The following is a 26,824-nucleotide window of genomic DNA, read 5'->3' as shown; positions in this document are numbered from 1 at the left end:
AAAGTGCAGAAAGAATAATTAATTAAATAAGTCTCTAAATACATTTTTAATTCTTCAAAGAATTCATGAGTATTACTCAGAAGCTATCAGCATGTTTAGGGGACAGTGGGTTCAAATATTTTCAGTAGCAACAAGGCTTAGTATATATAGAATGGACACTAATAAATCACAAATTGTCAAACAGTTGCTTTGAATTACTGAGCACCTTTTATTTGCTTGCAGTGTTGGGAAAATGGCATTATCTTATGCAGGAAAATTGCAGAACAATATGAGAGCTACTATGACTACAGAAACCTCAGCAAGATGAGGGTAATGTACTTGAACACTTTTCATCAATCATGAATCCAAATGCTTTTTAATTTAGGTTATAAAATATTGCTGAGGAAATTAAATTTACAACAGAATGGTTCTTAGGTTTGGTTTGCACTCTTATTTTTTACCCTGAGGCATCTTTTCTACAATAAGGATTATAAAAAAGGAGTGTGAGCTTTTTGAAGAAAAATGAGAAAATCCTATCTTCATAGAGCAGTTTGGGTTGGAAGCCTTAAAGATGATCTAGTTCCAGCCCCGCTGCTTGACACCTTCCACCAGACCAGGTTGCTTTATTTTATTATAAAATTAATGTTCTTAAAATATTTGTACCTGTACAGCATCCTTTTTGTGTGCATGCTTATGCAGAAAAATAACAATACAAACTTAGTTTCATTAGTTTCCTACAGTTTATCCATGAAATGTGCTGTGTGCAGTCCTTCACTAGGAGTAGCAGCATGACTTTGCAGTTGTAATTGCAAGCAAAGCCACAGGCAATGCACACATTTTTTTTTTAATTTACTGTTTAAAAATATGATCTGTTTAATAATAGATAGTAAAAATGAATGTTTCTTGGTACAGTCTTCTTGTTGTTTCTTTCATTTTAGAACTCTAAACATTGTTTCTCATTTATTCAGATAGTATTTTTTAAAAATTATTGAGTCTTCTTTTCTTACCTCCTTCTGATGGATTCAATTTTGTATTACAACATGCCTTTTAAACTCCCTGTACATATAGGATACTTGCTGCTAGGACTGACTGAAGTCCCTTTAATTCAGAGCTGCTTAACAACATTATGCAAAATTATGCAAGTGGCAGGACTCTCTGTTATCTGCTTATTCCATATATAATTTGATATGTCAATGGCAGAATCCTATAAGCAAAAGCAAATTGACTATCGTCATGTGAATAAAATGATTAGTTTATGCATGTTTAATTAATTGTACTGAATGTGTTTTGTGTTTGAAATATTCTTTTGCTCTATCTGTGCCACCAATGTTAATCCAAAAATGGAGGTGTGGGGATTTCTCATAGCAGTATAATTAGGCAGCTATTGATATCATATGCATACTAAATAGCTGTCTGTGATACCTGAAATAGGGCTAAGACTGTTTGGCTTTTTCCACAGTATTGAAAACTTTGCTGAAAATATCATCAGAGAAAGGGAACTTGGGTATTAAGTTCCCCTTGTGTCAGTGTTATGAGTGAAATAAAAACCAGATGTATTGATCAAACATTATGCTAATTGCTATTGGGACATTTTAAAGGAGCTCATATTTGATGCTTAAATCATTGGAATCTGGTGTGATTTGGACACAATTGCCTTGAATATGTAAATTAGACTTTGCTGATTTAACTGACCACATTACTGCCATGTGTTTGGGTGATTAGCAGATTACTGGGTCATATGTTTCAAACTGTCTTTCTATTTTACCCCTTTAATATTAGTACTTCATATTTTAAAGGATTTATTTCTTAATTCTTGGAAACCTTCAGGTGATCCCTAAGAGGTATAATTGCTTAATCTGATGCATTCAGAAACTTCTGGGTGTCCTAGTTGTTGCTCAGAGATATATTGCAATTCCATTACTCCAGAGGTGAAAGACATTCCCTTTTGTGATAATTTATGGTAAAAATACACTTTCAAAAAAGACTAATTGCATTTCTTCCCAATCTCACACAGATGATGGAAGCATCTCTGTATGACAAAATTATGGATCAACAGCGCTTGGAGCCAGAATTTTTCAGAGTTGGTTTCTATGGGAAAAAGTTCCCATTCTTCTTGAGGGTAAGTGAAATGAAAATAAACAGAATGGAGTAATGCTGTCATTCACAATCACTTTCACTGTGTTAAAATTTGTTCATACCATGTGCAAGTACTTATCCTGTGAGAAGTTCTTTACCTTCATGTTTCATGGTTAAGAAAAGTTCCTGACTAATGAAAAGCCAAATTCTAGGCTTCTAGAGTCACACAGAAACACAATATTCACATTTCTATTGGAAACCATGCACCTACACTGTTCCACAGACCAGTGGTTCATGGTAGTTTGTTCCCTTTCTCCTGTTCTGTTCCTGCTGGACGGTACTCGGGCAAAGTCTGTCAGAAGTAGTATCAATTGGTGGTGGGATAATCAGCAATTTAGCATTTAAGCAATTAGCAATTTAAGCAATTACCAAGTTCCTTTTTGTAAAAATGACTTAGAAATTCTATATGCTGAATTTAATTGATTATTAATGTACTAAAACTGACAAATAAAAAGGTTAATAATCTTGATCATTAATCCGGAATTCTGAAGTTACTGAAGTGCCCTTGAAAATGTTAGTGGTGTTTACACTGTCCCCTCTTCCCCAGTCTGCAGTAGTTTAGCTGCATTGACTGTCACCTTGGGAAGAGAACAGAATTTGTCTTATTCATGGAGCAGCTGCAATCATAATCCAAGTTCCTCTTCCTCTGGTAACTAAAATAAATGATGAAGGAGCCTCCCATGTGGTGGAGGCCTAAAAAGCCTGATTAGTCTTTACCTTAGTGGTGGGGAAAATGACTATTTCTAACTGGCAAGTATAGCATGAAACTCTGCCTTTTAAAATAATGCTCAAAAAGAGTCTGATGGAAAGATACTTCTGGAGATTATCTAATATTCATCTGAATATAACTTCTATATAAACCAGTTTGAAAATACTAATCCGAAAGACTTTAACTGATAGAGTAAAAGTAATGGAAAGAGTTGCACAACAGTGCAGTACTTTCAAACCTTAAGTCTTTCACTGCTTATGCATCCTCTTATGAATTTTTCAAGTTAAACATACACAGCACGTATTTATGCTTGCAACACCAACAAGGACAGACATAATACATTTGATTTAAATTTTTTATGGCAAAGCAGTTTGTAAATCTGAATGTGTTTGCTGTAGAAGAAATAAAGACTAAACTTCATAATAAAGCTTTCGCATTTTAATTCATAGTTGAACAATAATATGGTTACAGGGGTTTTTTTGTAGCAATTCCCATGAAAGTCTCGGTTCTCAGAATTCAATGCCAGGAGCATCCTTTTACTTTGTGTTGTAAAAACTGGATCATTTTAATTTTCCAAGCTGATAATTAATCAACATTTACAGGGTAAGGCAAGTTGAATGCCTTTATAATTTTCTTATGCAATGTTTTTCTTCAGAATTATATAACATCAGAACAAAGTTTCTTAGTTCCTCATGGAATTGACTTCGAACCCATTTCATTGTCTTAAATGTTTGTTGGGTTATATTTCTGTTACATATTTTATACAGTCTGATATATCACGTTAATTGCATTCTTTGATCCACTAAGAAAAATTTCTCCCTTTAGATTTTTATTAAATGTTGAAGTGTAATTATTACATTTTTCCAGACTTTTGAATAAAACATAACTTATGTGATAAACCGTCCTTCTTCTATGTAACCTGTTCTTTCTGTATTCCTTATTTTTTGCCTTTTGTTTCTTTTCTTTTTCCCTTCTTTAAATGATGCAAAAGTTGCCTGGAAAATCAATATTTAAGTGCATGTTGGATCCCACTTATTTTCATGCAACTTGCTCTTGCTTTTTGTTTTCTTATTCCTCTCAGAATAAGGAATTTGTTTGCCGAGGACATGACTATGAAAGGCTGGAGGCCTTCCAGCAGCGAATGTTGAATGAGTTCCCACATGCCATTGCTATGCAACATGCTAATCAGCCAGATGAGACCATCTTTCAGGCAGAAGCACAGTGTATCCACATAATCACAAAGTCATACTCTGCACTTACATTTTCTATGCTTGTAAAAAATGTAGGTACCACCTATAGCCAATTTTGATCACACGGTGACTCTACTGAAATAAATGGCAGGTGAGAACTTCCCTGCATTTTGTCCTTGTTCACTCTATTATGTTGAGAAGTTCCTTGTGTAATTTTGGTTCTATTTAAGAATTCCTTGACATGTTATTGATATTATTTGTTTAGCTAAAAATACCTACAAAGCTATCACCACTGTGATAATGGTGTAGCAGTTCAAGGTACAGTTATTGAACTTCTTACAATACAACATTATTTTAGCATAGCATGACATATTATATAAGAATATATTTAACTAAATCCCTTTATGTACTATTCCTTGTAAGTAGCTCTATTTCAAAAATAAAGATGAAATTTTCAACAAAACAGTACAAAGAAATCTCAATCAAAAAATCTCTCTGGTTCCTTTCCCAAACCATTAACACTATAAAAGCATTTTATGAGGCACGCTTTTTAAAGAATTTTTCTTCTGTAATGCTTCAGGAGTCAATATGCTTTGCTAATTTGAATAAAGTCGGATAGCCTTAACTCCTTACACATAGATTTGCAGATTTATGCAGTGACACCAATTCCAGAAAACCAGGAAGTTTTGCAGAGAGATGGCATTCCTGATAATATCAAGAGCTTTTACAAAGTAAATCACATCTGGCGATTCCGATATGACAGACCATTTCACAAAGGGACCAAGGACAAGGAAAACGAATTCAAGGTAAAGTATCATGACCTTTCCTGATCTAGTGGACCTATGGATTTGTTTGTAACATCAACAAAAGCTGCCTTATTGAAAAATCATCTGCACTTGCATTATTCAGCTGAGTGTGGTACATCAAATTCTCTAGAGGAGATGGTATCTCAGGTTTGAGTATTTCACTTTGTATTTTTAATAAAATAGTATCAAAAATATATGGGAGATGCAGAGGTTTTGCTGTAAATGTGACTAAAATTGAAAAAATTACCTTTTTTTTGTGTTGTTTTGTATAGAAGGCAGAACTGGACAGAGCAGTCTCAGAAAAGTTTCTCAGGCAGATGGGAAAACATTAAGGATGTAGTCTGGGGTATGGATAGGATTGCCTAAAGCTATCTCTCTCTAGAGCAAGGGAGAGACAGTTTAGACTGAACTGCAGCATCATGACCTCTTCCTGTGATATCAAGACTAAAAACTACCTCTGAACTTAGAGGAAATGCAATGTCTCAGGGAACTGCAATAGTACCTTCCCTAATAGGTAAATCACTTCTGTTCCTTCTACTAAAAATGTCACAGTGAAAATTCATCTTTTGGTGTAATTTTAATTCTTACCCACTAGAAGAACATCCTGATGCTGAATGTGTTCTGTTATTCAGTCTGACAAAAAGAGTTATCCCATAATAATTTTGTTATAAATTTAGAAGAAAAAACTGTAAAGATAATAAATTAGCTAAATTGAGTCACTGTTGTCTTCTGATGTATGTTTGAGCTTTGTTTTAACTGTACAGCTTACATATATTTTTTATGTAAGCACTATCCTCTGTGTTGATTTGTCATTTGACAAACCTCTGGCACAAAATGTTTACCAGTATGATATTTGAGTCTCCCATCAGCTATGCATTCTGGAATCTTGAATAGGGCTTCTCAAAGGAAACCTAATCATGCTCTCTGATCTGTAAGTTATTCTGCTTCAGAACTCTTGTTCTTCTCAGATGTTCGATCAGAAAAGAAATATTAAAATACCAATGCAGTTGTGGGTGACTTTTGGGGATTTGTGGACAATAATAATAAAGTTTAAGAGTGAAGAATGAGCAGAAATTATTGCTTAGTAGTAGGACCTAGAAAGTAAGAAAAAAGCGAGTGTCATTGACTTATTCTACATTTCAGTAGAATTTGGATGTTCGTATTTTTTTTAATGTATACTGTTACTTTAGTGAAGGTGTTCATAAAGGAAACTGGTAATAATTAAGGAAGATACAAAGTCAAATAGGGAAATAAATTGCTTTTGTATATTTCAGAGTCTATGGGTAGAGAGAACCACACTGATCTTGGTTCAGAGTTTACCTGGAATATCTCGTTGGTTTGAAGTAGAAAAACGTGAAGTGGTGAGTATGAGACTCATGTCAATACATATTGTGGCTTGGTTTACTTCCTTAATCATATGTTGGTCAATGAACTGCTTTAAGATTTATTATACATATGTAATTTCTTTGACCAAGTTCTCAAGGTGGCTACAACAAAATTATTTACAAAGTATATTCAGTTGTCTGCTTTCTCTTGTCTTGAAAAGTATTTTTAAGAACTACCCTTAGGATTCATTTAAACAGCTGAGGAAAAAGAAGTTGAGAACAATAATGGACACCCAAAGGCAACATTTAATGTCAGTAAATTACTTAAAACTCAGCAAATGTACCGGTCTGTTATTGACACACTGGAATTTCCTCTTCCTTCCTTGTTCTATTACTTAAAAAATCCTTAAATAGATTCTAGATATATTTGGAGGAGGGCTCCTCCTATAAAGATCTCTAAATAACTGGTCAATTGCTGAGCCCTGGAGTATACATACCATCTGTAACTTTCTTCCTTCTTGTCAAAGCTAGTCTTAGAATAATCCCATTAAATATAAGGATACCATAGTACCATCGATTTTCTCTAAAACTCTGCTGTGTTTTACTTTTATAGTAGCAGGAAAATGTCACCATCTTGATATTCTCCTATAGAAAACCAAAGGTGGAGTTTAGTAAAATCAAAATGTATGTGACATGAAAAATTTTGTTAGCTGAGTCCTGCTCAGTCTTTACTAGGTTAATATGACCACTGATATCAAGACCTCCAGTTTACTAGCATTTTACCCTTACGGTCACCATTTACAAAAGTAAACTGCAAGAACTTCTCCTGGGCATGTATGAGGTCATGACTCAGATTTACACTTGTGTATTTTGGTAAATTATGGGCAGCTGCAAGCCTGTACTCTTCCCAACACTCAGCATCTGGTTTTTCTGGCAGTTCACACTACCTGTTGAAAGAACTTCCCCACCCTTGAGAGTTGAGGGGCACATCCTGCTCAAGGCTGCCTTTGACTGTAACTTGATCATTATTTTAGCTCAAAGCTTGCATTCAAATTCCTGATCCATAAAGTCTCATTGGTAACTTCACTTTGGATGAGGAAACTAACTCACCAATACTTCAGCTTTCAGCTCTGCTCTCTACCTTTAAAGTGATTAAGCTCCCTGACCCCAAGCCTCTTTTAGGTAATTACCAAGGAAGGTTTAATCGTGAATTCTAAGAGCTCCACCACTGGCTGAAAGTATGTTTATGTTTTGCAACAAGGGCTGGGTCATCTCTCAAGGACAGATAATGAATCTACAAAAGAGTGACAGTTGATTATTTTGATCATTGATTGCATGATAAAATCAAATCTCTCCCCCAGCTGAGAAGTACTTTGTCTCTCAAACTACTCTACGACATGGAATAATATTGTTTTATGTTAAGAAATCAAAAATTACCTGCAATATATTTCATCTTTCAACTGAAGATTAAGTTGTTTGCAATGCTTCTCACTCATGTTTCAGGTGGAAATGAGTCCCCTTGAGAATGCTATTGAAGTATTAGAAAATAAAAACCAGCAGTTAAGAACACTGATTAGTCAGTGTCAAACTCGACAGATGCAGAACATTAACCCTCTCACAATGTGTCTAAATGGGGTCATTGATGCAGCAGTTAATGGTGGAGTTGCTAGATACCAAGAGGTAAGCAATTTACTTTCTGTTTATTAAAAATCCTATTTCTTTCCCTGTACAGATGCAGCTCCTCTGTATGAATTAAGGACAGAAAGTGCTGTATGAATAATTGTTGTAATTATACCTATATTGCACTTTTGGGTTAGGTAATGTTAAGTGATGTGGTTTATTGAAATAACCATTTTGCAGTAGATAGTACCATAAACTTACTCCAGAGATGACTCAATTCACAATTAACCCTGCATTCTTCAGTGATTTTTTTTGAAATTTTCAATTAACCAGTCAATTGTAGGTAAATTATTATAATACACTGCTTTTCTAGCTTAGGAGTTACTTCTGGCCAGCTAACAAATTTTATTTTTTTGTGCTGACCTTCTAGTTTTTATATGCATGTATATATATATATGTATATATTTTTTATTTTATATATATACACACACACACATACACATAAATTCTCAACAAGAAGTTCATTATCTTAAAGAATCATAATTTTCTTGATCTTTCTTGTATCTCTTTTCCAAGTTTTAAGAAAAGCTATTTTGGGGGGAGGGGGGAAAGGCATTTAAAAAAATAAATACAATTTAGAAATGTCTAGCACTGGATTTGTTTCTAACAGTTGTTCCTCATTATTATAATTTCTGAATCACAATAGGAAAGCCTTAAATGTTTGGGATGCTGTATTTATACAAAATTCAGTGGAATTATGACACTTCAGTAAAAAGAAAGAGTTACTGTTTTTTTGCAACCCAACTTGATATTTCTCTTTCTCCAAATAGTCTTATGAGATATTTGGGTCGGCTGGTTTTTCCCTTGAAAATGTCAATTTGAATAGCATTCTGTCCACTTGTCTCAAAGGCTGAGGGATTCAGTGTTCACTCAACAGTGTTAAATTTGGTAAAACTGCATCTTAATTAAACTACAAGAAATTGAGTCCAGCAGTGTTAGAATCTGTCATCAAAACTGCAGTGTTATGAAAATTGTGAGACCAAAGCAAAGCAATAACATTTTTTATGTTTCCTAACTGCCTTTAAACAACAACAAAACTGTTTAGCATAGTGAAGCACGATGAAGGGAGTCCCTGGAGAAATACAGTCATGTCAGAACTATGTCTGGTTTGAATTAGCAGTGTCAGAGCTAGCTCAGTGTCTGCACAGCTTCCATTCCTCCCAAGCATATCAAAGGTTCTAGCTTGCTCCTCATTATTGTCCTTGGCTGTAATTCTTGATCTCTTAGACAGTGTTCATGTTTCGATTCCCTTCTGCCCTCTGTCTCTCACTGTATTGAAATAGGACTTTTCAGCAGTTTGTTTTGTAAACATCAAAACTGTTAGCAATAATTGTGAGGCTTTTTTTCTCTTCCATTTCTCTCCAATTCTTCTCATTGCATGTCCATTTTTCAGTCTTTATATGTCTACCTGTTGTTTTGCCAGTTCTATCTTCTACCCTTCTTGCTGTCCTGTTTTCTGTAAATGCTTTTCCATTTCACCTGCTTTTCCCTTCTGCCCTGTACAAAGCTCAAAGTTCAGTCACTCTTGGAGCATTTGGTCTCAAGGAAAGAGTGACCATGTCTTTACCATTATCTTTCTTCCCTTAAGGCAACTTCCAACTTTTAAAAAGTGTCCTTTGACTATCTGCTGCCTTCTTGATTCTGTGTTCCTTCTTCCCTCTTTTTCCTCTTTAAATGAGTTCCTGTATTTTTTTTTCTTTTCTGATGAGGAAGAAGCTTCATATTTCAGCACCTTCATATTTCAAATGTTGAACCTATCCATTCACTAGTGGCTACATTTTTTTGCCAATGGTCTCCACCAATGACTATATGATTAATTAATTATTTAACATGTATTATCAATTATTGCAGTTCAAATGAACTTAGAAAACATTTGAAAATGTTATCAAGAAACTTGTTTTCAAAAAAAAGAAATAAAAGTGGTGTGTTTTTACTCACTTTGTTTTACTTTGTAATTTTATTGTGCTTAGGCGTTCTTTGTCAAAGAATACATCTTGAACCATCCAGAAGATGGAGAGAAGATCACACGCTTAAGAGAACTTACACTTGAGCAGGTAAAGTGGGGAAAAGACTGACATGATGGCCTGTTCAGATGTTCTACCAAAAAATGTCCCCAGATAAAATAAAAAATATCAGAGGTTAATAATTGCCCTGTGATCTTCTGAGTTAGATTCCGAGTAGAGAGTAGCTTTCTACGAACAGGTTTCTTGGCCATGCTAATATATTTTCCCTAGTCTGTTCCATCATCAACTTAATCATTTCAAACTGGTTTGTGTAAAATAAAGGTTGAGTGAGAGGCCTGTCTTGTCATGCTCATATACAAATATTTGCACAAAATATTTTATCACTATGACAGAATAAACCTTATTTCATTGAAAAATTTGATGGCTTTGGCATATATTTGTATTTTACCAATATTACAGAAAGTATTTTCACTACAAGGTTTGCTTTAAGAGCAAAAAAGCATTCAAAAATCTTATTGCAATGAAAGATAACTAGTACTAATTGGAAAAGTGGGTAGGCAGTAAGATAAATACAAATTATGTATATGAGTATTCTATGTGTTATATGTTTTTTGCATTATTTCTCCATTCATTTATAAGCCAATCACCTACCAGCCTCAAAGATGAAGTTTTTCCATTTGAAAATGCTGAATATTTTAAAATCAAAGATCTTACTAATACTTCAGTTTTTTTAACTGGCATTTATCTATTTTTGTTCTATGCAGCATGTTGAAGTTTCAAATTTTATTGCCAGCTTAGACTTTGACAAGATGGAAATTCCATTTTTCATCAGCATTGTGGGATCTTTTGGTCAGATCAGCCAAGTGACAGGTTCTCAGACATTATAAATCAGAACAGATTCACTGACCTTGCTTTAGTTTCACTGAGAGTAATTGACATTATAATCTAACTTTTTCAAGCTATGGTTAATCTCACTAAGTTTACAATATAAAACTGGAGTTTATAACTTCCTGTAAGAAAAATGTGGGTTCCAAGCAACAGCAGCTCAACCCTCTCTGGCACCCAGAGCTGATTTAGCACAGAGCATTTGGAAGGGCTGGCATGGCTGTGTGTGTGGATGGATGTGCTGCAGTCCTGACCCCAGGTCAGGGATGCTGTACAGCTGCGTGCCTGATCGCAGGCTGCCTGAAAACATCAGCCAGGAGCTCTCATCCAAAGATATTACAGCACTCCCTAGCTATTTTGTTTTTAAATCTGGGTTTCTCTGACTCCTCATGTAACCAGTTCAATATTTTGAATGCACGTGACCAAATTTGAGCAAGATTAAGGTTTTAGCACTAATTCTGAAACATGTCATGCCTTGTGTCAAGGATATACATCAGGCCACCACTTATGGAGGTCTCTGGGGAGTTGAAATAAGATAGGGGACCATGGACTTCATTGCCAATATATTACAGAGGATTTGAAAATTGCTGTTGTTTCATGCTTTTTACAGCTGTTCTTGTAGAAAATGGCTTTTATTTAGGGTTTATAACTACTCCTTTGTAAAGTTCCCATTAAGTCAGATTTTTCACTATGTTATCCATAGTGTTTTTTAGTATTAGTTTTTTAGTATTTAGTTGAATTTGCATAGGTGAAACCTTTGAGAAAGTTGAACGGGAAGAGTCTTGCTTTTGGTCCTAGCCTTTTTTTGGTTACTGGTCTTTCAGAGATTTAGGTAGGTGTTGGATTTTTTTTTTTTTTTGGTATCCTAATTGATGATGAGAGCTTAAAGAAAATGGATCAAAAATATTTTTTTCCTTTCTGCAGGCCCAGATTCTAGAATTTGGCTTGGCAGTGCACGAGAAGGTGGTGCCACAGGACATGAGGCCCTTGCACAAAAAGCTGGTGGATCAGTTCTTTGTGATGAAGTCAAGTTTGGGAATACAGGTACTCACATGAGCAGGTGCAAGGATAGAACAGAAGGCTGTTCAGCTGCACTAAGGGCTGGTACATTTTCCCAAGCAATAAACAGTGACATCTTTTGGTTGTTTGTCCCTATTACAGCTTGTAGCCTTTTTGCAGTACTGCAAAGAGAAACATAAACTTCCCATATTATGCAGAGAAAAGTAGTCATGTTTACTAATTACTATCATTATTGAAAAGTTAAAATATTCTTCTTATTAATGATTAAGCTGATCCAAAATACCATGTAACTACATTTATATGTAGTTATCTACATATCTCTATTTTATTAAATGCTTAAGATATTATGTTAATTTTAATTAATCTTCTTTTATTGACTCACCAGGACTTTTCTGCCTGTGTACAAGCTAGCCCTGTTCATTTCCCAAATGGAAGTCCTCGTGTATGCCGGAATTCCATACCTGTTTCTATGAGCCCTGATGCTGCCAGGGTAATACCACGACGCAGGCAAGTTAAATATTAATAATCACATATTTTTGCTACCCATGGAAGATGACCCATAAATACTTCTGTTATGTGCATGCTTTCTTGTATGGTCTGGCTGAAGTGTGTTCAGCCTTGAATAGCTGGTAGATGTATTCTCTCTCCTTCTTTCTTTCTTTTCCCACCCCCAATTAAAGATTAATAAACATGTGCTGTTCTCACATGAAAAATTATGACTGACAATTAGAGTTAACCATTTTATATTTCACTATTCTTATAATAGCCCCCTGAGTTACCCAGCTGTCAATCGCTATTCTTCCTCATCGCTGTCATCCCAAGCTTCTGCTGAAGTCAGCAACATCACTGGGCAGTCAGAAAGCTCAGATGAAGTTTTTAACATGCAGGTATAATTTATTGTCATTCTTCAGACTGTACAGAATCTTTCTCAAAAGGCTATTTACTAAATTAGTTCTTCTATTATTTCATTCAGAAATCTCATAACTGTTGCTGATGTTTCTTTTAAAAACCAAATCTTTAAGTGAGGTGTTAAACTCATTCACTTAGAAATATTTTTTTATGTAACTGTTTTCTCTCGTTTAAATTAGAGCATTAGTTTTTTTACAAATGTAGTAAGTAGCAATGGACTATGATACAAAGTGATCTGACAGTGCATAGACTTTTCTGTACGGTTGCTACATTGTGATGTAATTATTTTACTACATTAATTACATTTCTATTTATTTAGTATTTGGTTACATCTTTGTGTAGTTAGATTAAGGGTTTTTATACTGATTTGCTATTTTCAATTACTGATAAGAAGTTAAAGTTTTTGTTCTAGTGAAAAGTATACTATAAATTTTTGTTTTCCAAACCAGTAAAAGTGATCTGGTAACAATAACATCTCTTCTATGCACAGCCTAGTCCATCTACCTCAAGCCTGAGTTCTACTCATTCTGCTTCACCTAATGTGACCAGTTCTGCTCCATCCAGTGCCAGAGGTCAGTGCTTCTCTGCTGTGGTAAACTGTATTAAAAGACTCTTGATATGTTACACAGCTGAATTTCTGCATGATGTTACTGGTCAGACATGGTATTTAGCCAATTACTTGGGGAATCTGAATTATTAGAGACAGAGGATTTTTTTGTCATAAGCATAGAATTGAAATGTCTTGAGTTTCACTGCATGAATTTAATCACTAGACACATTTATATTCTAGCTTCTCCTCTGCTGTCTGACAAACATAAGCATTCCCGAGAAAACTCTTGCCTGTCTCCCAGAGAGAGGCCCTGCAGTGCCATCTACCCGACTCCTTTGGAAACTTCTCAGGTAAGAAGTTTGTTGGGAATCCTTGGAGCACAGATAGCTAGGAAGACAATAAAGGTGCATGCTGAACTTCGAGCAGATTCAGTGCCTGTTCACTGTTGTAACTTCTCAAGGGATTTTTTTAATAGCTTTATAAGCAAATACTCTAAAATATTTTAGATGTAAGAGATGTGAATAGAGTACATAGTGCTTGGTCATATTTCTGCTTGATTTTTTTAAGTGTAGGTCTGTTTCTTTACATTTACTTACTGAAGTGATAGAGAGCTGCAGAGACTTACCAGATGACACAGCCTGCTTGTTGGAACAACAAGCATTTGTTCAATCTAGGGAAGAAGACAAAGAATGAAAAGCTCTTATCATGTCAATTGTCCTTGTTGAGCTCCCCTTTCTTTCCTTCTGAGAAATCTAATCGTAGCCACTGTGAGATAATAACCCATTCCATGTGGCAATTCCTATTTTCCAATGTAGTTTCAGAAAAAAATGATAGACATTTTGTTACACCAGAGAAAACAATGTATTGTGTTCTTGCCTTAAAATACTGTTAGACAGGTCTGTATGTATGAAATGTGTGGGTTTTGAGTATTCTGAAATTCAACATGAACTTGGTAAGCTGGCCAATACTGAGTCCTTATTTCATCTTTTCTTCTTAATGGACCTATTTTACCAAAGTGCTTTTCTTTAACACAGCTGCTGTTTTAATCCCTGCCATCACACAATGCACCTCTTGCTGAAGCTGAAAAAGATGAGAACATACATACAGTGTTAAAAGCTGTCCTTTCAACGCTCTCATGTCTTTCAGAAGTTTTACCGCTGACAAAAACCAGCTCCAGGATTCTTTATTTTAAACCAGCTCCAGGATTCTTTATTTTAGAAATTATTTATTGGTTTCTAACTAGCTCTTTTCTTGTCCCTTGTTTCTTTGGTTATTGAATTGGCTCTTGATTTACTTTTTAATCTCTTTTCTGTTTAAGTCCTCATGCTATTACCTGAGGGCTTAAGAAGTAATACTGAGGCTTAGCCAGACTTAAGGACACTTCTCAGGAACTACTTAGAGCAGATAGATCTACTGGGCACTTTGTCAGTGGTAGTGGAGCCAAAACAACAGACAGGAAAGATCAGGAGATGCTCTTTTTATATAAAGCGGTTTTACAGTTTGCCGCAAAGAAAAATTATCCCGTTTTTGCTCCCAGACTACAAACTCTTGCTTTGCCAAGTGGAATGCGACTTCTGTCCCCCACTCTATCCGAGATTGCATAAGGGAGGCTGAGGAGCTCGTAGGCCCAGTCTCCGCTCTCTCTGAGACTCGCCCAGCAGGAAAGTCTCCCAATCTGTCTCTACCCTCAGTGTCCCATGAGAGGGTAAGTAGAAAATCTCCTTGCTGATACAGTGAAGTACATTTCAAAGATGAGAAAGTCTGACGGTTTCTTTCTGCCCTTATAACTGTAAATAAGGATATATCTTTCCAGGGAAAGGTGAAATTTCTTTCTCTGCTGTTCCCTCAGCAGTAAAAATGGACTGTGATCAGAAACAAAATCCTGATTCTCTGCCTTCTGATAAAGAAGGGGAAAAGAATTCCTCAGGACAATTGTAAGGAGATATCTTATCTATCTGCAACTCTCATTTAAATTTAGCTGCTCAAACTGTTCCTTGTCCTTCCTCCTTTCATTCTAACACCACTTCCACAGCGTTGGTTGGAGCTTCACACTGAGAGGAAAGGACCACCCGTTTATGAATTACTTTGTTACATACATCTTGATGAAGGCAATTTTCACATTAGTGTTTCAGCCAGGAGAGGTGAGATTCATGGGCAAAGTCCTGAACTTCAAGTCTTTCAAGCCATAGCTCCCTTATTTAAGGAAGTTTGATGGATTTCACAGAACAAGACCACAGCAGTATTTCATCCGCTTCCTCATTGAAATTGATGCTCAAGGTTATGCACAGCTGTTTTCAGTCAACATCCATTTGTGCTTGCTTTGTGATCTCTGGCTGAATGGTTGTACGGTGTCTCTCCAGCTCTTCCTGTACTCTGAAGAGGAATGGCTGGTATCATTGACTGGTCAACAAGCCTCCTTAGTTTTTTGCACTATTATTCTTCCTATTGAAGCTTCTTGAATTTCGCATTTTTGGGGTTTTTATTTGTGTGTCATTAAACATCCTGTGATTGTTCTTGTTCTTCCATATGGTTTTTTTATCTCATTTTTTTTAGTATGTCTTTGTTTCTTTGTATTTCATTCAGCTTTTGTCTCTTTATCTCCTCCAATTTCAGTTGCTTTTTCAGCCATTGCTCTTTACCCTTGCAACAGAAAATGGACTTCAACACTTGTCCATCACATCCTCGTGCACTGCAGGCTCACTAGGCAGTGGTCACTCAATCCAGACCAGGCAGGAACATATGGTCACACTCTCTGTCACATCAGAGTACATATGTGGGTTTAACACCTCAGTTTAATGGTAACTCCAGGAAAATAGATATTGCCTGACCTAGAATGATTCTCATGTGATATACAGCACACCTACTGTAGCTCAAAGTGTACCAAAAGCATTCTGTCTCTGAGATGTTTAAAGTGAAGTTGAATTGAGTCTAAGTATTTGTTCCTCACTTTGTGACACAAAGCTGCAACATATTAGATCAATGATTATTGCTTTGCAGCTGGGTTTGCCATCTTGTGGAACCCCAGCATAGTGCCTCACCAGCTTGGCACAGTGCTCTGTGAGTGCTGGAAAGAGACACAAGAATAGGATTTTATTTGGATTTCACTGATCATCTGATCTTGCTTTTAAAGAAAAAAAAAAGTAAGAAAACTCCCGCATGTTTATCTGTTGCCATTTCCTCTGGAAAGTATGTCTGAATTACTTGTAGGATTAACTGTATGCTGTTTTTATATGTTTACAAGACAAACTAGTGACCCATGGATTATTTGAATGCTCCAAATTAAATCAATGGTAGAATTTCTTTTCCATACATTTACTGTGATTTGTAAACAAAATGGATATTAACAAAATTAAAGACAAACATGCTTTATGGGTCAGCTCTTATTCACAAGAGAAGTAAGAAGGTTGCTTCCAAAAAAAAGTCAGGGTTGGAAAACAATACATAATGCTTTTCTTAGGTAACAGCCATAACTTGAATATTATCTTGTTCAGATCCTAATTCTGTAATGAATTTATTGCAATTATTTTAATTAATCTATTAAGATATCTCTTTAGGAATTAGCTTTTTTATGTTTTTTAAGGTGCTGGAAACTGTCAGAACTCAGTACATAATAATCCTCCCTCCAATTTCTGTGTGTGCAATCTTCAGAAAACTAGTCTACTCCCTATCTGTATACACATACCTTAATTAAACTGTTTATGTTCTTATGTGATGTTTATCACTCTGCCTCCTAAGCAGACCTGGGCATGAGAGGGGATAATAAAAAAATATATTTGTTTTCTGAAAGACTACTGAAATACAGCAGGAGCTATGTGTAAACCATGCTGTTCTCAATTTACAGAGAATGCTCTTTAATCATATTGGAGATGGTGCTTTGCCACGAAGTGATTCCAATCTGCCTGGCTCTGACAAAGGTAAGCAGACGTGCTACAACATGCCAATCTTTGAAGAATGAAAACTTAATTACTCCATCATGTTCCTGTAGAGTGCCTGTTCTTTTGAGTGCATACTGTCATCTCCAAGTGTCAAAACATTCTAAGGAAATAAATAAATTATGCTAATAGATCTAAGCGTCAAAACACTTTGCCAAAGAGGGGAGGACTGTATTTTGCACTCAAATTAGGCCCAGAAGTTTGCAGGAGGGAGTGATGGAGCAGCAGGTTTCATCGGGCTGCCTGTGAGACCTGTTCTTTCTGCTTCTCAAGAGAGACATATGTGGGGAACAGCCAGATCTGGAGAATGGAGCAAAGGGAAGGTAAAGAGATGGACAGAATCCTGAAGTTTGGCTCCTGCAAGTCTCGTTTATCAAATATAACTCAGTGTGCTTCTGATTACACTTGGATTGAAAACACCAATCTGCTGTTTCTTGCATTATGGGGTTTTTGTTTTTAATTAGCGTAAATGGGAAATATATGTATTTCCATAGAAAAAAGATTGCCTCTTATAATTTTGAACATGGGGAAATCAAATATTGCTAGCATAGTAATTTTTTGCCAGGATTTCTTTTTGTGCCTCACATCAATAATATGCTCCATCATTTCATATTGGTACCTTTGTGGTATGCTGAATAAAGGATACAGTAAAATAAATGTATAGAAAGTAACTTTTAATAATATACTGTAATAAGTACTGACCAGGAATCAGATTTGCTTTAATAAAAGCTGGATTTTGTAGTTTATTTTGGGTTTACATTGTTATGAAAACACAGGTGGAATTTTTTCACATGGCAGAAAAACATGAAATAATTTAACATGGAAATAGCAAAACTTTTCCACTGGCCCGTGCAGCCAAGTACATCACAGAATTGTTAAAATGAAGTATTCTCTCCTGAAGGCTTTAGCAGTCCAAAAAAATGGACTGCTTGGATGACTTAAAAGAAAAAAAATTGGCTTGTCAAGAGATTCAGGCATTTGAAGTACCTAGGTCTGGTGCCAGGTGATTTTTAGGATGAGGGCAAAGCTGTGCTGGGTGACAGCTTGCATTGAAAAGCAAATCCTGTATTGCATATTTTGGTAATAACAAAGCAAAATGATCCTCTGGAAAATAGATTATTCTGTTCATTGGTCATAGGGTCAACTAAAGTGTAATTATACTGTAACAATATTGTTTCAGATAGGAGATTAGTGTTGTTTTTACTGTACTTATTGTATTAAGTCCAGTGTGTAGTGGGGTTGCAGTCTGAGAGCTTTCAGAGTTGCTACAATAGTGATAATTGATGCCATCAGTTAGCAGCAATACTTTGCTTTTTCATTTCATCTTTGTAAATAAACACAGGGTCCTTGCATGTGATTCTCTACTCACAATTGAAATAAGTAAACAAGAAGGAAAGTGTCATGGCAAAGCAAGAGGTCTGAGGCTTTTGAAGTGGGGGATTTTTTGGTGGAGTATTTGGGAAATGAATGGAAGGTTTGAAGTGGTTATTTTCAACTCCTTGTTTTGTTTTTAAGAAGTGTAATGAGAGTTGTATTTTTCAAATTAGCTTTTGTCCTGCCCATGTTAAATGCCCTCTCCTTCTGTCTGACTTCTTTCCAATATTGGTGACATCTTGATGACATGAGATAATCCAGTTTTATCTTGGAAGATGTTCCAGACCTTATGGGATCATTTAGTTAAAATCATAGAATTTGATCAGGGTAACAGATAAAGAAAACAGCCACTTTTATGCATGTCCAGGTGGTAGTCAATTTACATAATCAAGCAGAGATCCTTGACCACAGATATAAAGGGTACAGAAATTTTCTCAGTCCATAATAATTTCTTAATTTGATATTTTTTGCAGTCAGACACTTTTAATTTCTTCCAGTTTTTACTCCCTACATTTTGCACCCTTCTTTCCATCTTCTCTCAATTCTGGATTGGTAGTCTATGCAGGTAACACAGGAATGTTAGCACAGAAAGCTTTATGAAGGTCGATATGAATTTGGAGAGTTTCTTTCTGTAGTCCCTTCTGTATATAAAATGAGTTAATGGGAACAGTTTATGAATAGTCTATTCCCTCCTGCCTGGAAACCTCTAAATAGGAGCTGGTGCAAAGATAAACTGATTATATTAAACGGCTTCAAGCTTATCTCCCTTTGTGGCTGGATTTGCAGCGCACAGAGTGCAATCTCTGCTGCTGTTGATGGCTGCCACTGCTGATCACAAACTGACCTGAGGGCCAGGTGCATCCATCAGGCATCCATGACATTGATGACTGCTCTTTAAGAGCTTTGTAAGTGCAGATGTTGTTAGGCGCTTGTATTCTGACTGTTTTTACAGCCATGGATAGAAGCAAGTCAGAGAACTGGAAGTGTTGATGCCTATGACAGTTTGTTCATTCTCTTCCAGCTGTGAACACCACCCCCAGCAGCTGGAGCCTGGACAGTGGGAAGGAAGCCAGAAACACATCAGAAAGTGGAAAGCTTATATCTCCTCCTGTACCACCAAGACCTGCACAGACTGGTGAGTTCATGGACATCTCAGGTAAAGCTCCAGTACTTGAGGGCTTAGATTCTTTCCACTCTGTTTGATGTTTAACTTCTTGGGCAGGTTAACTTATTATTTGATTTCTTACATGAAAGGCTGTAGAACTGCCTCTGTGGGTATTTTCATCTCATTAATGTCTCTGCAGTTTCCAATACTCTGCCCCTTCACTAATGAATGAGCAGTTTCAGACAGTTCATGTTAGTATGAGGAAGGATGATCAAATTTAGTCTTTTGATTTTATGATAATTGGAGGTTAGCAATCAGAAATGATCATTAACCACAAAGAATCTTACTGGCCAGAATGCACAGCATTCATGAAAGTACATCAGTTACTATAATCATTTTGGCTTTCAAAAGATTAATTTTCTTTTAAAGGAAAGGCTGCTCAAGTGATACTATAAATATAATTGTTTTAAAAGAAGTGAGTAAACATTTTTTGTATTATACTTAAGCCTCTGAGTTTGTCCAGTCATATTTCTAGTATATTTGGAGGTAAATGTTTGATATAAGTATATTATGCATTTTCTGTTTTCCTTATTTGACTTACAAATACATAAGATATTTCTTAAGAACAAAAAGGGAAAAGTTGTTATACTGACTCTTTTTTTAACTTTTTATCATTTAGTAGATTATAAATCAATTTAAAGTGATATAAAATTTGTCAGAAAAGGCAGATGCAGAAGTTTTTTGTACTTGGTTGCACTGCAAGATAACACAGAGAACAAATCAAAATAAACAAAATCTCTAAAACTATTTACAGCCATCAACCAAGAGAACTAGATTATGTTTATGTATCAAATGATCGACTATCCACTTAAAAAGATTTCTTAGTGAAAATTGTAATGCCACAAGTGCACTGAAATCTTTCTACCTTTACAGCATCACCAGCAAGACACATAGCCTCCGTTTCCCCTTCTCCTGCTGGAAGATCACCAATGAAGGTACTGTCTTTTTGCAGTGAATTGCCTTTGTGAGACAGGTCTCATGTGTGGTGGGGTAGATGGTGTATATTTAATGTCCATTATTTGGGATTATATTATGTTTTCTTTTTCTCATCAAATACTGTACAAAAACCAGTATTCTGTCTCCAGCATGGAAGAGGGGGAGGTGCCAGGAAAACCTGTTGTGCAACCCATTGGTTTTATTCTTCCAGCATTCAGAGCTGTAAGATTAGAGGCTCATTAGACAGTATTTCCTGCTTCAATCATTTTAATACCCATTTTCCTCTGCAGGATGATCCAGAGCAGTTGGAAGAAGATGCAAGTAGTTTGACATCTGCCAGTAGGACACATTAAGCATAGGCTGTGACTAAACACTGGTTCCTCTCTGGTAGTTAAACATCCAAAGTAATTTAAGATCCAGGCTAAACTGAGCAGATTTCATTTCTATTTCAAGATGTTTGCATATGTTGGTACCCACATATTGGTACCAACTTTTTTCTGGAAAACTTGACTGGGAAATCTGTGTTTTCCACAGCATTGGAGCATACAAACATGCAGCCTGCTTCTTCCAGGCAAACCCTAGTGCTGGCAGAGTACATGTCATTGGTCTTGGGGATAGCCTTTGCCACCCCGTTGAAGCAGAGATGATTCTGCAGGTAGAAATATGAGAGTCAACAATATGGAAGGAGAGCAAATAGAAAGGAGCATGACTGGTGTTTCAGGCACTCAGGTGCAAGGAGAGAGGGAAGCAGCCCTGCCAAAGTAACTCCTCAGCAACCCAATGCCTAACTAATACTGCAGAGATACACGCTGCCTGAGGAGGAGACCAGCACCCCAAAATATCTCTCTTCCCCTTGAGGTCCCTAATTACAAGTCTACACTCATTGTCCTGATTGCCTTCCCATAAGCCTGTAACATTACGACTTGTGTCTGCACAGTGGTCCAAATTCATAACAAAGCAATTCTGCTGACCATCAGAGTGCCCCATAGTCCTATTACCATTCTGCTGAAGTGAGTACCAATCCCAAGTTTTACCCTAATTGCTTCCTAGGAAGCTCTTTAGAACATTTGGATCTTGTCCAAAGGAGTGACCCTTCCTTTTCATCCTTAATGAACACATACTGGTGTGACCACTGATGATTCTTAGGGATGTTTGAAGCTTGTCCTAACATTCTTCTTCTATAGGTCTGGACAGAATTTAAGCATTTTACAAGGTCTGGTTTGCTGCTTGGAAGAGCAATGCTGGCCCAAAATACTTCTGAGAACTGCTGGATCTCACTTTGAGACTGTTTTAGTGTCTAGACTGTTACTTGCTACTGGTAAAAGTAGTCTGTGCTGCTATACCAGAACTAAGTGGTTACCCATGCAGGCTTTACATATTTGCCATTGTTGTGAATGACAAAAGCAAAAGTCCTAAATCTTATATATGATCACTTACTCCAAGTGTCCAGTGTTCTTGGAACTGGAGCCAAATACATGATTTATTTGAAAGCTTTGACTGTGGGTGTTTGTGAGTGTAGGAGTGCAGTTGGAGCTTCCTCACATACAGAGGAATGGAACATCAAACAAGTAGTTAAACAGGCTCCAGAGAAATTTTGAAATGTCTTCACCAGGTGTTGAGCTTTAAATAAAACTTGCTTTGCTTTTCCAGTCATACACAGGGCTCAGATTTTAGCCTTTCTTCTAACAGTGAGCTACCAGAGAAAACCATTGTAGAACAAAACACACTGATATAAATGAAGTTTTTTTTCTCCATTGATTTCAGTGCTCTGTGGATCCAGTCCTAGATGGATAACTAAAATTATCTCAACAGCATAAAGTCAGTGCAGCCAGCTCTGTACACCCCTGCCCCTCTCTTCCTCCACTCCCATCCCTTGTTGCATGGCTCCCACTCTCACCTCAAGCTGAGCAACTGAGCATCAACCAGTCTAACAAGAACGGGAGTGAGAAATTTGTCTTTATTTTGATTTCTCCATCCCTTTTTTAGCCTGAGGCTTGAGGCCAATAAATTGGGATTGTCTCAGATTACTCCAGTCATAATTAAATATGTTGTAAAAAAATTTTAACTTGGAAAGCATGAGCTAACCTTTGACAGTTTTCAGTTGAAGTTGCTTCAGTGGACTGAACTGCTCAGTGGTTTTAGGTAGACCTTTATTGTCCATGCCTTTTATTTGTCATCAGCACTGTTGTTGCTGCTTGGGCCCTCAGCTCCTGGTCCCTCACCTTCCCTCACTGACCTGTGAGGCTGCTGGTGCAGCCTCTGGCCACCTGTGCCCTCCATACGGCCCTGTTCCCTGAGGCACACGTGGTGTGTTGTGTTTGTATGTCTAAGGAACACCTGGGAGATGGGGGAGAGGAAGGGTGGTGATGCTGTCATCTCCTGCCATTCTGCTGCTGCCCCAAATGGGAGCAGGAACAGCAGAGAAGGGGGCTGGCACCAAGCAGTGGCTCTTACCTTGATACCTGCTTTGTGCTACTCCCCAACACTGGTTTTATGGTACCCTCAGAAACGATGCCATGATGTAAGTGCACTTTTCACTGCATGGCAATGCACTAAAAGCTTTGAGGAAAAGTTTTGGAAACTGAATTTGGGATATGAGAGCCTGCGGTAGCAGCAGTGGCTGAGCTTTGGCGTTAGGGGGCAGGATACCCCCAGGTATGCCCTGTGCCCAGTGATGCATTCCACTTCCAGCTGGGAAAACTAAGGCTGTATTCTAAAGACTTCCAGATTTTTCCAGGGTATTATGATAGTAAGATAACATTTAAAAGCACTTTTATTTCCACTTATAAGAATTACTGGCATGTCCACTATCTAAGGTGCACCCAGGCACTACTGAAATGAGCTTTTTATCAGTTTCTTTCCAGGTCTTGATTAAACAGGGGCACAACCATTTCTGTTTATCAAAGCTCAGAGTTACGTGCACTGTGTTTGTGTATATTTTCAGTCTGAGCAGAGAAACACTCTCCCTCCTGGGTGCCAGGTAAATTCTTCTTCTGCCCTTTCTTTTGAGCAGGGGTCCGTGCAATCATTCACACCATCTCCAGTGGAGTATCATTCCTCGGGGCTCATATCCAACTCCCCGGCGCTGTCAGGGAGTTACAGCAGCGGCATCTCTTCACTCAGCCGATGTAGCACATCAGAAACATCAGGCTTTGAAAGCCAAGGCAGCGAACCAGCAGTGACTGTCCCAAGCTACAGCGTTTCTGAGGAACCTGTGAGAAAAGAAAGCAAAACCCCACCACCTTACAGCGTGTATGAGCGGACTTTGAAACGCCCCGTTCCTCTACCTCACAGCCTCTCCATCCCGCCCGCCGCAGACCCCCCGGCACTGCCGCCCAAGCCACAGCTGGTTCGGCCAAACAACCTGGAAAACAGCAGCAGGAGGACTGAGCAGGTTCCCCGGCCCAGGCCTCTGCCCCGCAAAGTCTCTCAGCTATGAGAAGCCACTTTTATATTTAATTGCTACACGTTCGTTACTGTTTAAGAAATAATATTTTTTAAAAATGGTAAAAGTCATTTAGTTAGGCACTTTAATATTTTGTCCACCTTTTCTTTTGAGTAATTTCAAAATGCTTATTAATATTATGTTGCACATTTGAAATGAAATTACTAATTTAGGTTGCCAGATATTACAGGAAGCATGAATGAGAGGATTTTTTTTTTAATTTCATGGTGGTGAATACTGATAAATGCTTTTATTTGTACTTTATTTTTATTTGAAAAATCTAAAACCCTACAACTCTCATCGGAGTTAGCTGAATGCTTCTTACAAAATGCAGAATATACTGACTGGATCTTTACTACTAGAGATAAATGCACGCTTTCTAACAAAGTAGTCTGTAGACTAGGATGTTTCTGCAAGTAGGCTGAAAGTTGTTTCTCTTACCTGATGAACAGGTTGGTCATTTCAAATGTATGTGGCAAAACTGAGATAAAATGCAAGTTATACAGCAGAGGACTGTTCTAAGAATGTGGTTTGGAAATTTTGAAACACACACTTGGCTTATGTTACTTTTAAGATGGAAAAATACCTGTATCTCATTCAGCGTACAGCACCATTCTGGTGAATCCTGAAAAAGTTTTGTGCCATTCATGTATGTACCTGACACATCCCTTTTCTTTTTGAGGTGCAATTTACTTTTATTCTTCCACTTAATGTATTTTTTGTTGTTGTTGTTTTAGTTTTAGGGTTTTTTTTTAAAGCTAGGAGTTTTCTAGTCAATGCTCTCTGCTGTTCTTGAAAGTTCACCCTAAAATACAATCTGTGTATGAAATAGGTACAACTCAATTGTTCCTTTAACTTGTTACAAGAGTCAGTACTGACTATTATCAAGGCAATTCACTAAATGAGCCAATTTTTAAAAATACAAATGGCTGGTTTACAATCCATATATTTCAAAAGCTAATTGCAAAAGTCATTAATAATTTTGTAAAAATCTAGCAAAAATTTTGAACAGTTCCTTGGATGTGTATGAGCCATTGGAGCCAAGCTTTTGATTTGCTTTTTAGCTCGAGTTCATCACCATCATCTTTATTGTTGAAAATGGTGTTTGGCCTTAGGTTGTATTTTAGTGACTGGCATCTGAAGAGCTCTGGAAAGCTAATGCCAAGACATAGGAATGTGGAGGGAAAAGAAAAAAAAAAGCACCTTCTGTATGTATGTTTTGTATCCTCTTGCTTTTATTGACTGTTTAAATGTGCTTGGGAACAGATGTGTGAACTGCATTTTAAATCACATTGTTAAAAATATTCTCCCTCTTTTGTTGGGAAGCTCATGTTGATCTTAGCTGTGTTTGATTTGTTGATAGCTTAACTGGAAGAAAGTGACCACTTTTTTATATTCTCTCAATTAAACCTTCAGCAGTTACAAGCTGTTGACAGTAGTTATAGAAGTTTTCTATAATAAATGTTCAAGTATTTTTGTACATAATTGGTAAATTTTAATAAGGAGTGTACCATTATGTGAAAAAGAAGCAAACAGTTGTGTATGCAGTAAGATTGTTATAATTATGCCAAATACTTTATGTATGGAAAAAAGAATATTTGTAAATATGTGCTTTTAACAATAATTCTGCCATATTGACTTTACAATTTTGAATGTCAGAAAAAATAATATATGTTAAAATATTTATGTTTTAGTGAAAGTATTCATAACTTGAAAAGGAACATATGAATTTTAGCTTTGTATCTTGCTGATTTCAAAGTCTGGAATTCCTTGAACTAGCTCTTGCTTTCTACTATAACATTTTTATGTCTGTAACCACATCATAAAACCTGTAGAAGGCTACATATTTATGCTGATATCAAGAAGTAATGCCTGAAATTTAAATAAGGTGTCACAACTAAGATAACAAAGCTGCTCTGGATTTTTTTTTCCACCCATGTAATTTAATAGATTTTGTTTACTAGTGCTTGAGCACAGTACAGTATGAATCAGTGTTATTTGCTCCTGAAGCCTTTTTTTTTATTTCTGGCAATAAGCAGAGTTGATGACTTTATCATTTGTGTGCATTACTGGTCAGCTTTGCAGCAAAACATTTCACAAAGTCTCTGTTTACCTAGACACTCATATTGGTTGCTGCGTAATGCTAGTATGAAATAAAAGAACTTGCTTAATCTTTACAGTACAACTTTTTTTCTACAGAATGAAAGATTCTAATTCACTTAGTCACAGAATGAAAGTTCTGACTCCTTGTCTTGCTAAATCTTTTTTTTTTTGTTGTTTTGGGTTTTTTTTCTTTTGTTAAAAATATCCTGAGTTTTCTCCCTATTTGGACTCATACTTGCTTTGTGAGACAAGGCGGGGAGAGTATTGGTATGCTCTTCTGAACAAGTGAAGAACGTAAAATTTACTAGAGAGTTCACTGTAAATTAACCTGCATGAGCATTCTGTTTTTATAACCAGGACATCACAAATACTCTGAACGATAAAAAATTATGTAAAATTGACAGAGTACTCTTAAGCCGAGTTAACACATTTTCTGCTTAGTCAGTTTTGACAAATTGATTCTGTAGATCAGTTTTTCAACCTGATTACCTATAAAAAATGTAGTATGAGATTTTGTTATGTATGTTGCAACACCCACTGCTTGAAAACCTAATGTAAATAAAGGTCTTGTTTGAATTTTACGTAGTAGTCATAAATATAATTTTACCACTTTCTGGATGATGGTGAGTAATTCAGAAGCTCATACAGGAAGACCAATGGGAACAAGTTGCTCTTACTTCTCAACAGCTTGAACGTTAGCCAATGTGTCTGTAATA

At 36.6% G+C, this 26,824-nt stretch overlaps 1 protein-coding gene across 4 annotated transcripts in view; it reads left to right on the top strand.

Annotated features, from left to right (window-relative positions):
• The window catches only part of DOCK4 (dedicator of cytokinesis 4), a 223,140-nt gene extending 196,451 nt beyond the window's left edge, over positions 1–26,689 (top strand). For 2 of the 4 annotated variants that reach the window (XM_058023694.1, XM_058023693.1), the window contains 17 exons: positions 223–309; positions 1,994–2,098; positions 3,906–4,047; positions 4,654–4,820; positions 6,095–6,181; positions 7,649–7,825; positions 9,796–9,879; positions 11,599–11,718; positions 12,080–12,201; positions 12,461–12,581; positions 13,094–13,175; positions 13,394–13,503; positions 14,691–14,858; positions 16,995–17,067; positions 19,481–19,594; positions 20,498–20,559; positions 23,574–26,689. In XM_058023694.1, the coding sequence (XP_057879677.1) occupies positions 223–309; positions 1,994–2,098; positions 3,906–4,047; positions 4,654–4,820; positions 6,095–6,181; positions 7,649–7,825; positions 9,796–9,879; positions 11,599–11,718; positions 12,080–12,201; positions 12,461–12,581; positions 13,094–13,175; positions 13,394–13,503; positions 14,691–14,858; positions 16,995–17,067; positions 19,481–19,594; positions 20,498–20,559; positions 23,574–23,999 (2,247 nt within the window). In that variant the 3' untranslated portion in view covers positions 24,000–26,689. The remainder of the gene's footprint in view (positions 1–222; positions 310–1,993; positions 2,099–3,905; positions 4,048–4,653; positions 4,821–6,094; positions 6,182–7,648; positions 7,826–9,795; positions 9,880–11,598; positions 11,719–12,079; positions 12,202–12,460; positions 12,582–13,093; positions 13,176–13,393; positions 13,504–14,690; positions 14,859–16,994; positions 17,068–19,480; positions 19,595–20,497; positions 20,560–23,573) is intronic. The other 2 variants (XM_058023697.1, XM_058023696.1) reach the window with 1 other exon arrangement.
• The last annotated feature ends 135 nt before the right edge of the window (positions 26,690–26,824 follow it).

This window comes from Melospiza georgiana, chromosome 4 (genome assembly GCF_028018845.1).
Source record: "Melospiza georgiana isolate bMelGeo1 chromosome 4, bMelGeo1.pri, whole genome shotgun sequence".
Taxonomy (NCBI): Eukaryota; Metazoa; Chordata; class Aves; order Passeriformes; family Passerellidae; genus Melospiza; species Melospiza georgiana.
This window is presented reverse-complemented; position numbering and strand designations above follow the sequence as displayed.